Below are 14,816 nucleotides of genomic sequence, written 5' to 3' on the forward strand. Positions count from 1 at the left end.
TTCGACGGCTGGAAATCGAACTTCTGGGTTCGACTTATCGCGTCTAGTCTGGACGCGATAAGTCGAACCCGGAAGTGCTCGCCGTCGACTGCGGTACTCCAGCTCGGCGAGAGGAGTACCGCGGAGTCGACGGGGGAGCCTGCCTGCCGAGTGTGGACCAAGGTAAGTTCGAACTAATTCGAACTAAGGTACTTCGAACTTCAGCTACGTTATTCACGTAGCTGAAGTTGCGTACCTTAGTTCGAATTAGGGGGGTAGTGTAGACCAAGCCTAAGCGACATAGCTTACATCGACCTAACGCAGTGTCTACACTGCGCTATTTCGGCAGGAGACACTCTCCCACCGACTTAGCATCTGCCTCTTAGCAAAATCGACACCGCTGGATAGATTGCAACAGCATAGAGAGGAACATAGTTAATTGAATTGCTTCATATTCCTAAACAATATTTGTTATAGAAAAAGCTCATAGTGCTGCCTATAATTAAAGTAGATTGACACTTTCCATGATGAGCTCCTGTTTTCAGCAGCTTATAACTTTGCCAATTTTTAACTGTTTAGACTGAAATTTCCCATGCAGGTTGTCTGCCTCCGGCTAAATCTTTTTGGAATGTTTCAGCTAAAACAGTGCAGCTATTTCTGAGAACATGATGAAGAAAAAATAGGTTGTTTTGTCCATTTAAAAAAAATTCTTAGAACCATTTTGTGGAGCTCTAGCACCTCTATACTAAAGCACAGTCTTCAAATTTGGCAGGGTCACTTTGGTGTCAGTAATGTGGTTTTTGCTGTTCCTGGGAAAAACGACCGTTCAAGACTCCCCCCCTCAGCCCACCCAAAAACATCTCACTTTGCAGATGCTCAGTAGAGATTTATTAGAGTTTGGTGGCAAAATTCTCCACAGATTCCATCTGACCGAGTATGCCCCAGCCCAGGCTACTGGAGCTGAGCAAGACTTTCCCTTTAATTGCTCTTCCCAGCAGCCAGAGGCCACTGCAGCACTGGGCACGAGTACTGAGAGCTAGGAGACTCTCCCAATGCTCTCAATACTCCCCTTATGTCCACTGAGTGAGGAGGAGAAATCCAGAGCTGTCCTTTGGGTACGACGAATTGGGGTGACCACTCCGGGCCTGGTGCTTTGGGGGGCCCCGCCAGCCGGTGTGATTGGCTGGCGCGGTCAGTACCAGAAGCAACGGGTTGGTCCCAAAAGTGACACATTCGTCACATTCGTCACTTCCGCCCCAGGCCCTGCACTCCCCTAGGGATGGTCCTGGAAAAATCAACCACATTGGAATGCACACAAGTGAAGACTGGGGTTCTGAGCAGCAGGAGAGGGGATTGCAGAAGCCAGAAGGGTAGGGAGGAGCAGAGAGGGTGGGTGACCAGGAGCCAGGATAGAGGTTGGATAGCTTAAGTAGGTTATCAATGAGCTCCTGATGGAGACATATTGGCCTCTTATTATTCTTTTTATCTTCATATCAAGATAGTTTTCTGTCGTGCTTTAATATTGTCTCCTTGAGAAACTGCCAGCTCTGCTGAACTCTTTTTCCCCTTAGATTTTCTTCCCATGGGACCTTACCTACCAGTTCTCTGAGTTGTTGTAGTCTGCTTTTTTGAAGTCCATTGTCTTTAGTTTGCTTCTCTCACTCCTTCCTTTCCTTAAAATCATGAAATCTATAATTTTACGATCACTGTCACCTAAACTGACTTCCATGTTTAGATTTATAACCCACTCCTCCCTGTTAGTCAGAATCAAGTCTAAAATGGCTGTTTACTTAGTTACTTCCTCCACCATCTGAAACAAAAAGTTGACTGCAAACCACAATACATTCTGAAAACTTGTTGGAAATTTAGTGTTTTGCCATATTACTTTTCCAACAGATGTCTGGGTGATTACAGTCCCCCATTATTACCACCTCTTTCTCTTCATCTGATGGTCTACAGTAGATTCCTACCATGACATCACTCCTGTTTTCCCCCCTTGTATCTTCTTCACCCAGAGACTTTCAATTGATTTGACTCTCACCTCCTTCTGAACCTCAGAACAAATACATATATTCTTCATGCATTATGCAACACTGACTCTCTTTCCCCCATCCTGTTCTTCCTGTACAACCTATACCTCTCTATACCACAGAGGATAACAACCTACTATTGCTACCAGTTACTCCATTAGCTCAAGGTATGTTTGTGCTGTGGATCTAAAGTTCCAAAGCAGGCTGATTACCCAGCTGGGGCTCAATATGGTTCCATGTGATGGAATTCCTGTTTTTTTAGATTTTTCTTTAAAAAATAGGAAATTATATCTATTAATTACATTAAAAGAACATTAAGGTTACAAAGTCAAGCACTCCAAAGTTAAGAAATGCCAGAATTAAGGTTGCGTGTGCATTCTTTTTAAGGTACAATATCATACAGTGAGAGGGAGTTCTTTAGGCACCACAAACTCAAGTGGTTTCTTTGTTATTTTTGTGGTTGTGGCTGCTCAGTGGCCATTATAACATCTTTTATTTGCATGTCAGCTGACAGCCAGCATTGAAAATATAAGTCACCGATTGGTCAATGGTGCACTACCATCAGAGAACAGCTCAGGCAAATTGCCCTTCAATCAAATGTGTGTGGGGGGGAATATTTGTTTGGGTTTAATCCACAAATATTTGCCATCCATTTCTGATTTTAATAAAAGTTTTATAGACTCACATAGATTATATCTGTCAGTGTTATACATATTGTGTGAAACCCTGGCCCTGCTGAAGTCAATGGTAAAACTCTGATTTACTTCAATAGGATCAAGATTTCATTATTTTTATTTGGTCTGTATATCTTTCTCTCCTGTTTGAGGTTTTGGCTATTAAACTTATTATGTTGCTGTTAGTCCAGTCAGTGACAAGTTTTAAATCTTGTGCTGATATATATTTGGGTCAGAGGGGTCCCCAAGATGAAGTACCACAGTTTGATCTGTAATACTCTGAGCCCTTTGGCTTCATGTCATGTGATTATTCCTGGCTACCAGAAATCTGTCTGTTGCCAGTTCGGGGACAGAAATGCAGCCCCTAAAAGAATACATTCAAGTTATAAAATATAAGCTTCTTGGATGGTTTATTTTCAAGTCTTCAGCAAGTCTGCCTCTAAAATCTCAGAACTGTCAGTGGTGCCACAGCTGCCAGTGTTATAGATGCCACAACTTTGAAAGTGACATTGTAGAGAACGCAGGGGAAACAGCAAGCTACAAATAAGACAGTATGGAGACTCACCATTATCCAAGCTCACAGAAGATTCAGATATATTATATTTCTTTAATTTAAATAAAATTCCATTTATAGGATGTTGATTTTTCTCCTCAATACATCTCAGAGTGCAGATGGGGGAATCAGGAACTGTGATGTCCAGTCTTGGTCTAAGACCACACTGCTCTCACCATAAACATGTTGTCAAATGTAATACAAACTTAAATACAAAACATTCACTATTGCTAAAGGGTTTGGATAAATATCAAGATGAGTATGGAAAATACTCCATAAATCCTAACTCCCATAATCTCTGTCAGCATAAAAACTTTATCTCATTATGGCTTTGTAGCAGAACCTTGTTAATTTTCACTTCAATAATCTGCAATCTGGACAATTCTCTCTCTGCCTTTCAGCGAAGATTTGACAGCAGAGTGAAATTATGAACTCTCACATTAGTAGGATTTTGTTTTACAAAATATACTACAGAACACTCACTAGTATTCTATGAAGCTTGGTTTTCATTTTATTATTATTAATCAAATATCTTCACACGTGCTAATTTATAAAATGTAATAATTAGCAATGGAACTCCCAGTCAATGGTGTGAATTAGTGAGGTTCCACACTATGTATTATGTGAGGTTCTTACCCACGAAAGCTCATGCTCCCAATACTTCTGTTAGTCTTAAAGGTGCCACAGGACCCTCTGTTACTTTTTACAGATTCAGACTAACACGGCTACCCCTCTGATACTTGATACCAGTAGAAGAGCAGGAGGAATGTTCTAATATACTATTGTACCTGATAAGCAATGAAATTATGGGACAAACTAGCTTAATATGTGACAACAACAAATGCTTCACATTTCCCCCTCTTGTTATTGAACTTAAAAGAGAGATGTCTGATGATGATTAGGGTGACCAGATGACAGGAAGAAAATATCGGGACACAAGGGGGGGGGGGTCACTGGCGGAGCAAAAAAACCCAAAACACCGAGTGCTGCCGGTGTAAGGACACAAACAGCTCCCTCTCCCAATTCCCTACTGTGACCCAGTGCTGCCGGCAGTCGGGGGCGGGAGCTGAGAACAGCCCAGGGCTGCAGGCAATCAGTGGAGATTATGCTTACCCTTCCTTAAGTATGCATACCTTCAGCCTCTGGTTTTTAGGAGCGGGGGAAAAAAACCAACAGAGAACAGCTGAGTGCTGCCGGCAGTCAGAGGGGAAGGAAAAAAAAAAAGCCGAGAACAGCTGAGTGCTGCCGACAGAGAAAAAAAAAAAAAAAAAAAAAAAGCGGAGTGCAGCGTCCCGACCGAAGATCAATCGGGCGCGGGACACATACCTAAATATCGGGACGGTCCCGATTTTATCGGGACGTCTGGTCACCCTAGATGATGATTGAGTTTTATAAACATGGGATTACTGGAGAACTTCCTTTTACATCATCCGTCACACTTTATTATATTGCATAGGATAATGCAACACACTTTAGGCATATTTCCAACACACCACTGAACAGCACACTAACCCACAGAAACCTTCCTATGAAAAGAAGGATTCTGCATGGACTCCTCCTGAAGGTCAAAACAACAGACTGGACTTCTACATAGAGTGTTTCTGCCGACGTGCACGGGCTGAAATTGTGGAAAAGCAGCATCACTTGCCCCATAACCTCAGCCGTGCAGAACACAACGCCATCCACAGCCTCAGGAACAACTCTGACATTATAATCAAAAAGGCTGACAAAGGAGGTACTGTAGTCATCATGACTAGGCTGGAATATGAACAAGAGGCTGCTAGGCAACCCTCTGACACCATGTTCTACAGGCCATTATCCTCTGATCCCACTGAGTGTTACCAAAAGAAATGACACCATCCATAGGCGCCGACTTCTTTTGGCGCCGGTGGGTGCTCGACCCCCCGCAGCCCCAGCCCCGCCCCGACCCCACCCCTGCCCAGCCCCCTCCCGCCCCCATTCCAACCCCTTCCCCAAAGTCCCTGTCCCAGCTCCGCCCGCTCCCTGCCCCTATTCGACTCCCTCCCCAAATCCCCGCCCCAGCCCCGCCTCCTCCCTTGAGCGTGCCACGTTCCCGCTCCTCCCCCCTCCCTCCCGGAGCTTGCTACAGCTGTTTGGCGGTGACAAGCATTGGGAGGTATGCGGAGGTGCAGGGACATAGTGTGCTCAGGGGAGGAGGAGGAGGCAGAGGGGAGGCGGGGTGGGGAGCTTCGCTGCTGGTGGGTGCAGAGCACCCACTAATTTTTCCCTGTGGGTGCTCCAGCCCCTGACCTATGACACCATCTGTTCAAGAAACTCCCTGAAGCAGCACAGGAACAAATCTACACAGACACACCCCTAAAGCCCCGACTGGGGGTATTCTATCTGCTACCCAAGATCCATAAACCTCGGAATCCTGGACACCCCATCATCTTAGGCATTGGCACCCTGATAGCGGGATTGTCTGGCTATGTGGACTCTCTCCTCAGGCCCTACGCTACCAGCACTCCGAGCTATCTTCGAGACACCACTGACTTCCTGAGGAAACTACAATCCATTGGTGATCTTCCAGAAAACACCATCCTGGCCACTATAGATGTAGAATCTATGGATGTAGAATCCCTCCACACCAACATTCCGCAAAAAGATGGACTACAAGCCGTCAGAAACAGTATCCCCGATAATGTCACGACAAACCTGATGACTGAACTTTGTGACTTTGTCCTCACCCAAAACTATTTCAGATTTGTGGACAATTTATACATTCAAGCTATGGGTACCCACATGGCCCCACAGTATGCCAACATTTTTTATGGCTGACTTAGAACAACGCTTCCTCAGCTCTCGTCCCCTAGTGCCCTTACTCTACTTGCGCTACATTGGTGACATCGTCATCATCTGGACTCATGAGAAGGAGGCCCCTGAGGAATTCCACCAGGATTTCAACAATTTCCACCCCACCATCAACCTCAGCCTGGACCAGTGCACACAAAAGATCCACTTCCTGGACACTGCAGTGCAAATAAGTGATGGTCACATAAACATCACCCTATACTGGAAACCTACTGACTGCTATACTTACCTACATGCTTCCAGCTTTCATCCAGACCACATCACACGATCCATTGTATACAGCCAAACTCTAAGATACAACCGCATTTGCTCCAATCCCTCAGACAGAGACAAACACCTACAGGATCTCTATCAACGTAAGCGTTCTTAAAACTACAGTACCCACCTGGCAAAGTGAAGAAACAGATTGACAGAGCCAGAAGGGTACCCAGAAGTCACCTCCTACAGGACAGGCCCAACAAAGAAAGTAACAGCCCCCAACTAAAACCTCTCCAGTGCATCATCAAGGATCTATAACCTATCCCAAAGGATGATCCCTCACTCTCACGGACCTTGGGAGACAGGCCAGTCCTCACTTACAGAGGGGCCCCCAACCTGAAGCAAATACTCACCAGCAACCACACACCACACAACAAAAACACTAACCCAGGAACCAATCCCTGCAACAAACCCCGTTGCCAGCTCCGTCTGCATATCTATTCAACGGCCACCATCATAGGACTTAACCACATCAGCCACACCATCAGGAGCTCATTCACCTGCACATCTACCAATGTGATATATGCCATCATGTGCCAGCAATGCCCCCCGGCCATGTACATTGGCCAAACCGGACAGTCTTTACGCAAAAGAATAAAGGGACACCAATCTGACATCAGGAATCATAACATTCAAAAACCAGTAGGAGAACACTTCAATATCCCTGGACACTCAATAACAGACTTAAAAGTGGCAATTCTTGAACAAACAAACTTCAAAAATAGACTCCAATGAGAAACTGCAGAACTGGAATTAATTTGCAAACTGGACACCATCAAATTAGGCCTGAATAAAGACCGGGAGTGGATGAGTCACTACAAAAAGTAATGTTCCCTCTGCTGATACTCACACCTTCTTGTCAACTGTTGGAAATGGGCCACCTTGATTGCACTGACTTCATTAGCACTACAAAAGGGACTTCCCTTCCCTTGGTATTCATTCCTTCTTGTCAATTGTTGAGAATAGGCCACTTCCACCTTAATTTAATTGGCTTGTTAGCACAGACCCCCCCACTTGGTAAGACAACTCCCATCTTTTCATGTGCTGTAATATATATACCTGCCTATTGTATTTTTCACTCCATGCATCTGATGAAGTGGGTTTTAGCCCACGAAAGCGTAGGCCCAAATAAATGTGTTAGTCTCTAAGGTGCCACAAGGACTCCTTGTTGTTTTTGCTGATACAGACTAACACGGCTACCACTCTGAAACACTTTAGACAGTACTTCCAAAAGTAGTGATTTACCTGCTATATTATCAAATGTTCTGATTGCCAGTTTCTACCCACCAGCACCATATGGTCTGCAGGCCATTGGCTAGAATGTTAACAAAGAAATTAGGTATCTAAGGGCTGTCTCTGACTGACCCAGAGATCTCACTCAAAGGAAAGAGGGGCAGACGAGAGGGAGTAGAGAGATGGTATGGGGTGGCCTTGGAACCATCTCATACCCACTGCAGGAATAGTAACACTCCTAATAAATAAATAAATAAATGAAGTTGGCAGTTTCGACAAACATTTAACATGTCATCACTTCATGCTCCTAAATCAGCCCAGTTCACACAAGGGTGATCTATCCAGATCTGATAGAATAGAAATAAAAGGCTTCTCCATACTTTGTCAGTCTAAAGAGGATGCAGTAGGTAGGACCTTCCTGGTTTCAAAGCTCTTATTTTCACGAGCACCAGATCACATTGTTGTTGTAGTCAAAGTTACACACCTTTGAAAATGATATAATATTCAAAATCTTTGGATTGTGTTTCACCTTTCAGTGCATTTAAAAAGTTTTATTTCTAGGGCTGTCAAGTGATTAAAAAAATTAATCATGATTAATCGCGTGATTAAAATAATTAAGCACAATTAATTGGACCGTTAATAATAGAATACCATTTATTTAAATATTTTTGGATGTTTTCAAATATATAGATTTCAATTATAACAAAGAATAGGAAGTGTACAATGCTCACTTTATATTTATTTTTGTTTACAAATATTTGAACTGCAAAAAACAAAAGAAATAGTATTTTTCAATTCACCTAATACAAGTACTGTAGTGCAATCTCTTTATCATGAAAGTTGAACTTATAAATGTAGAATTATGTACAAAAAAAACCCTGCATTCAAAAAAAAACCCAATGTAAAACTTTAGAGCCTACAAATCCACTCAGTCCTACTTCTTGTTCAGCCAGTCACTCAGACAAACACATTGATTTACATTTGCAGGAGATAATGCTGCCCACTTCTTGTTCACAATGTCACCTGAAAGTGAGAACAGGAATTCTCATGGCACTGTTGTAGTCGGCGTCACAAGATATTTACATGCCAGATGCATTTAAGATTCATATGTCCCTTCATGCTTCAACCACCATTCCAGAAGACAGGCCTCCATGCTGATGACGGGTTCTGCTCGATAACAATCCAAAGCAGTGCGGACCGATGCATGTTCGTTTTCATCATCTGAGTCAGATGCCACCAGCAGAAGCTTGATTTTCTTTTTTGGTGGTTCGGGTTCTGTAGTTTCCGCATCGGAGTATTGCTCTTTTAAGACTTCTAAAAGCATGCACCACACCTCATCCCTCTCAGATTTTGGAAGGCACTTCAGATTCTTAAACCTTGGGTCGAGTGCTGTAGCTATCTTTAGAAATCACACATTGGTACCTTCTTTGCGTTTTGTCAAATCTGCAGCGAAAATGTTCTTAAAATGAACATGTGCTGAGTCATCATCCGAGACTGCTATAATATGAAATTTATGGCAGAAAGCAGGTAAAATAGAGCCGGAGACATACTATTTTTCCCCAAGGAGTTCAGTCACAAATTTAATTAATGCATTATTTTTTTTAACAAGCATCATCAGCATGCATGTCCTCTGGAATGGTAGCCGAAGCATGAAGGGGCATACGAATGTTTAGCATATTTGGCATGTAAATATCTTGGAATGCTGGCTACAAAAGTCCTATGCGAACACCTGCTCTCATTTTCTGATGACATTGTAAATAAGAAGTGGGCAGCATTATCTGTAAATGTAAACAAACTTGTTTGTCCTAGCACTTGGCTGAACGAGAAGTAGGGCTGAGTGGACTTGGAGGTACTTAAGTTTTGCATTGTTTTGTTTTTGAGTGCAGTTATGTAACAAAAGAAAATCTACATTTGTAAGTTGCACTTTCACGATAAAAAGATTGCACTACAGTACTTGTATAAGGTGAATTGAAAAATACTGTTTCTTTTGTTAATCATTTTTACAGTACAAATATTTGTAATCAAAAATAATAATATAAAGTGAGCACTGTACACTTTGTATTCTGTGTTGTAATTGAAATCAATATATTTGAAAACGTATAAAAACATCCAAAAATATTTAATAAATTTCAATTGGTATTCTATTGTTTAACAGTGTGATTTAAACTGCGATTAATTGCGATTAATTTTTTTGAGTTGATCGCGTGAGTTAACTGGAATTAATTGACCCCTAGTTATTTCATTTTCCTATATGCTTTTTCAGGTGAAGCTCCAAGGTCTGACAAAGGCTTTGAGAGGTTTGGTTTTGTTTTTTGTAAAGGAAACAAGCTTTATTTAAAAATTAAGAGACAAGCCAAAAAGTCAACATACCAATAGCCATCATGTAATCCCAGCGGTCTAGGAGGCACATATTGAAGATCAGGTGGTCTGATGTTTGCCCCTGGCCAATGGGTGAAATATTTCTCTCCAAGTTTTGGCAGACTGCAGAAGTCCAGCCGATCAGGAACCAAAAGACTATCAGGAGAATTACAGCCAGCATCCTCATCACTCGGCCACCTGTCATGTATGGAATACGTTGAGCAGTTTGGGACAGGAATACCTTCAAAACTCTGTAAAACCAAAGAATGACATTTGAAGCATCATTACTTTCACATGTATTATATTTAAATTGAACTGATTGTTATTAGAGACTGCCAGTCAACAAGAATTAGTGTATTTGACCAGTAATTTTTAAAGCAAACTTTGTGTCCAAATTCTCTAATCAGAGTTGAATTTTTTTCTACAAATGAAGAGCAAAAATATACAAAGTCTTCTGTCTTGAGTCTCGTCATATGAGCAACCCTTGATATTCAGCAATACAATTTGATTTCAAGATTAGCATCTATATTTATTTTTACAGAAGAGTGAGTAAATATAACTGGCACTTCCTAACAAAGAATAGAATAGGGTCTAGTAAGGCAGAAGTGCTAGGGCTTAAATCACAGTTTGACCATAAATACAAGTTTAACACTGCACGTTAGGTGAACTTGGAGATCTCAAGAAGTTCAACATTATTCAGCTGTTTTCTTCCCAACAGCTACACCATATGGAGGCATACTCCTTAATCTTTCCTTGTTTTATAGATGTGATATTCAGTTCTCCCTTTTCAGATACTAAATATTTTATGTTTGATGCAAATTCTAAAACACTTCAGACAGAAAGAGAGACAGGATCAGGACAGATAACTATTTTCACAGGAATGAGTCACACACAAATTCCCTGTACCTTTATCAACCAAAAACTAATCTTGCATTCTCATTTTTAGAAGGAGCTTGCTACAATTCCTGGACCCTTAAAAATTTAGCCTGACCAAGGGATTTCCTGCCCTGCAGGGTGAATGCCACTGAACAACACGGAGTTCCTCGGGGAGGAAAAATAACCACCCTTTTCTTGCATAACTGGGGGAATGTGAAGGCTATAAATTAGACCACAATTCAAGAAAAAATTTATAGCATGAAGGATATGAAGCTTTGAGAATTATGGAAGCATTACTTATAAACGATTTGAGAATTATACTAGCAAATTTCCTTTTCTATCTCTTTTGGCTCTTCAAAGTCAAATTTTTAGCTAATATTGAAAGCCAATGTTAACCTGTTTTGGTTGTGATGAGTCAGGACATGTCAAATTTCTTCCAACACCAGCTCAATGACTGTTGTCTGTGAAATACTTTCCCAATGGAATTGGTGGAAGCTGTATTGTGTGATCACTTAAAACTAGATTGGACAGAGCCCTGGAGACATGCTGTATACTGTTATTCTGGAAGGTATTAATGGCTACTATCAAGTTGGTCTTTGATCTATAGACAATCACAGACCTCATTAAAGCTGATCGGTGTGCTAACCATCCTTCCTTTAGGCTAAATGGAAAGAGCAATTAGCCCTTTTATGCAGTAAAATAGCTGAAGACAGTTGAAGCTACTGCTCAAAGCAATTGGCATATGGTGAAGCCTGAGCAGAGATAAGCCATGTGTTCTGAGGGGTTTCACCTGGACTAGCTGCAAACACAGGGATAAGGGGACTCACTGGTTGTGTGTTGTGTGAGAGTATGTCTACAGTACGAGCAAGGGATGTGATTCCCCTGCTTGTGCACACATACTTGTGCTAGCTCTCATGGAGCTAGCATGAGTATAAATAGCAGTGGGTAGCAGCCCAAGAAACCCCCGGTTTCAGGCATATACATACTAGGCTAAGCTGTGTCTCTGCTGCAGTTACCTGTGCTACTACGGCTACCTGCTATTTATACTCACACTAGCTCGATGAGGACACATAGCCTGAGAGGCTGAGAGCTGGCAGAAAGGCAGCACACAGCGAGAGAAGCAGGGATGAAAGTAGCTCTGAGAGGGACTAGAGGGACAGAGCTCATTGGGGCACAGGACTGCTGGAGAGGCAGGTCTGGAAACTGTGAGCAAGAAAATTCCCAGCTGTTTGATTCCTGCTGTGTTCAGGGAAACAGGACTTCATGTACATTCCCTGTAAACAAAATACCTGACTTGTATAATCAGTTTCTCCTCTTAAAGGAAACAACCTGGCAAGCCCCCAAATATTGATTAACTGCATGGGTCCAAAGAGGCAACAGCATGAACAGTCCTGCAGTGGCAGCTGAATGTATAAAATGACCTACCTGAGTGATTCTTTTTAATTTCTAATTTCTATGATTGTATGGCTTTTCTGAGTCATCCTGTCAAACAGCTCCGTTAAACAATTTGTTGATTTTTGTGATATAAAAGCTATATTTACACACATTAAAAGATGAGAAAAAGGTTAAGAAGGGGGCAGAGTGTATTGCTGACCAGACTTCCCTATGGGAGGCAAAGTTTGCTGGCTATTTTCACTGGAGAAACACAGTATCTCGGGCTAGCTACTCAGCATGTTTAAATCAGTATAATTCCAATGAAGTCAATGGAACTATGTCAATTTACATCAGCTGAAGACCAGACACACATTTTCTACTTACTGGACTGTTTTTAAAGTAAAGTTTTTAAAAGGTCGCATCCATCAGAGAAGTCCAAGAAATGTAGATTGAGGAGATTCAGCCTCAGGTTCTGCTATTTTCAGTACAGCTGAGCTTGCCATCACTTTTTGCATGTGAAGGATACGCTTGTGTTCACTTTGGATAAAATGTGGTTTGCAGGATGCTTATGCATAGGGAAACATGCGGTGGCTCACCACACTAGGAACATTCTAGAAAAGGCAGGGGGAGAGGGATGAGCTCAGCATGTGGAATGAAGGACTATGAGCATGTGATAAATAAATCCATATATGGAAAGGTTAAATCTGATTGGTTAGAGGTTTGTGTTATGTAACTTGTTATGTAAGTGCCATGTGCTATAAAATAGCAACGGAGGGGCTCCTTGCTGGAGGGACTCTGCCTGATTTTTGTACCAGGGGCTTTCCCTTTGTGCACATTGAATAGAGCCTTGTTGAATTGAATTGAATCGAATCGCATCGAAGTCCCTTGATTCTGCTCAGCCTCTGACTCATTGGGAACCACAAAATCCCAACACATGACCTAGAACAGATGGCACAAAAATGTTGCTCTAGAGAAGAGCATAACCTTGAAAATATGGAGACACCCCACTGCTCTTCCAGTGCACTATATTAGCAGTCCTGGACAACAGCTCAATCTACTACTGAAAAAACTTTTCAAAATGATCTTCTCACAATTCTACTTGTGCAAGAGCATTGCAAACGCCAAAAGAAATACAGGAGACGCCAGAATTTCTAGAACATTCTTATAGTGTTTCTTACCATGATGTCAGCAGAACTGTTGGAAAAACATGGAGAACTAGGACACCAGTGACCCAGCAACAATTTACATCTATCATCCACAATAACAATAAAAACCTCAAAAACTTAAATTATGCCCCTCATCTGGATATCCCACTTTGTCTTCTCTGTGTCTGTCCTTTAGACTGACTCCTTGGGCCAAGATGTCAGCAGTTAACAAATAAAAGTAGTCGCTGTAACCTGAAGTAAAGCGTGCATTGGAGATGACTGCATGCTTCAAACAAACAGAGAACAGAAGGCAAAACCAGCTGGTACATGGAATAGATGCAGTGTCTAGAGACTATAAATGAGTAATGGGTCAGCATTTTAATTTTGTCTGTAAATTGGTTACCACTACCCCTGCATTGCTATTTAGGATCAAATGCTTGCCTTTGCTGAGTGGGTGTTGGGTTAAGGGAAGAGAGACTCTTGGGGCTGTGAAGCTCCAGTGGGCTAATTTGCTCAACATTGCCTTGAATATTCTACCTAGCTGTTGCATGGGCCCACTAGGAGTAGGGGAACAGGCCTTCCTCCCATCTGTTCCCCCAATCCAGCTGTTAGGGACCAGATCATAGGCAGTCAGACCTAGTGAGTCAGAGCTGGAGCTGGCATCAGGAGCCAAGCCAAGGGTCAGAGTGGAAGTTAGGAATTGAGCTGTGGGCCGGTAGCCAGAAAATGGTCCAGACTCAGAGCTGGGACTGGTAGCTAATGGTCAGGAGCAGAGCATAGGGGCGCAAACCAGAGAAAAGGCAAGGATCAGGCATGAGGCAGGAATTGAGGACAAGGGCAGGAGCAAGGCATGAACCAGGAACAGGACGGGAGCAGAGCAGGAAGTGGGAACAGGAGTTGGATGCAGATTGCAGGAAACAGGCAAGAGTGGGGTCTGATGCAGCAGCAACAGAAAATCCATATGGTTGCTCAGACAGCCCACCCCAGTCATTTCCTGGCTCAAGTAGTGGGTGCAAACCAATCAGGTGACCACACATCTTAGGCATTCCAACAGACTTCCTGTCGGATTGACGTTTCAGGATTTGGTGAGCTGCTGCTTCGTCTCTCTCACTTGGAGGTGATAAGGGAGCATCAGAGACCCAAGCCCCTCACTGACCCAAGTTTAGACCCACTGAAAGAGAAGACCTGTACAATCAGATCCTTAGAGCAGTATAGCCACTCCAGCCAAAGAAGGATTTGGTCCAAAATTTATAATGACCTGTCTGGGGGGTAATAAATGGCAATGTTCATATTTGAGGATATACTGGTGATACCTTAATGAATTACTGATCAAACAGACTAAAGAATTGAATGATTGGGGAATTCAATTATGTGTTTCCTAACAAATCATATTGGCTTTTAAATAGACATTGTTTCCATGATTCCTTACCCCGGATTTAAAGAGGACTTCTATTATAAGAGACCAGACCAGCCCAAACTTGTCAGACAAAGTGTGACTCAGAGG

The 14,816-nt window shown here is 42.5% G+C and overlaps 1 protein-coding gene across 2 annotated transcripts in view; it reads right to left on the reverse strand.

Annotated features, from left to right (window-relative positions):
• Positions 1–14,816, reverse strand: part of GPR158 (G protein-coupled receptor 158) — a 323,156-nt gene that overhangs the window by 28,725 nt on the left and 279,615 nt on the right. For both annotated transcript variants that reach the window (XM_005302808.5, XM_065586867.1), the window contains exon 7: positions 9,930–10,168. In XM_005302808.5, the coding sequence (XP_005302865.2) occupies positions 9,930–10,168 (239 nt within the window). The remainder of the gene's footprint in view (positions 1–9,929; positions 10,169–14,816) is intronic.

This window comes from Chrysemys picta, chromosome 2 (assembly GCF_011386835.1).
Source record: "Chrysemys picta bellii isolate R12L10 chromosome 2, ASM1138683v2, whole genome shotgun sequence".
NCBI lineage: Eukaryota > Metazoa > Chordata > Testudines > Emydidae > Chrysemys > Chrysemys picta.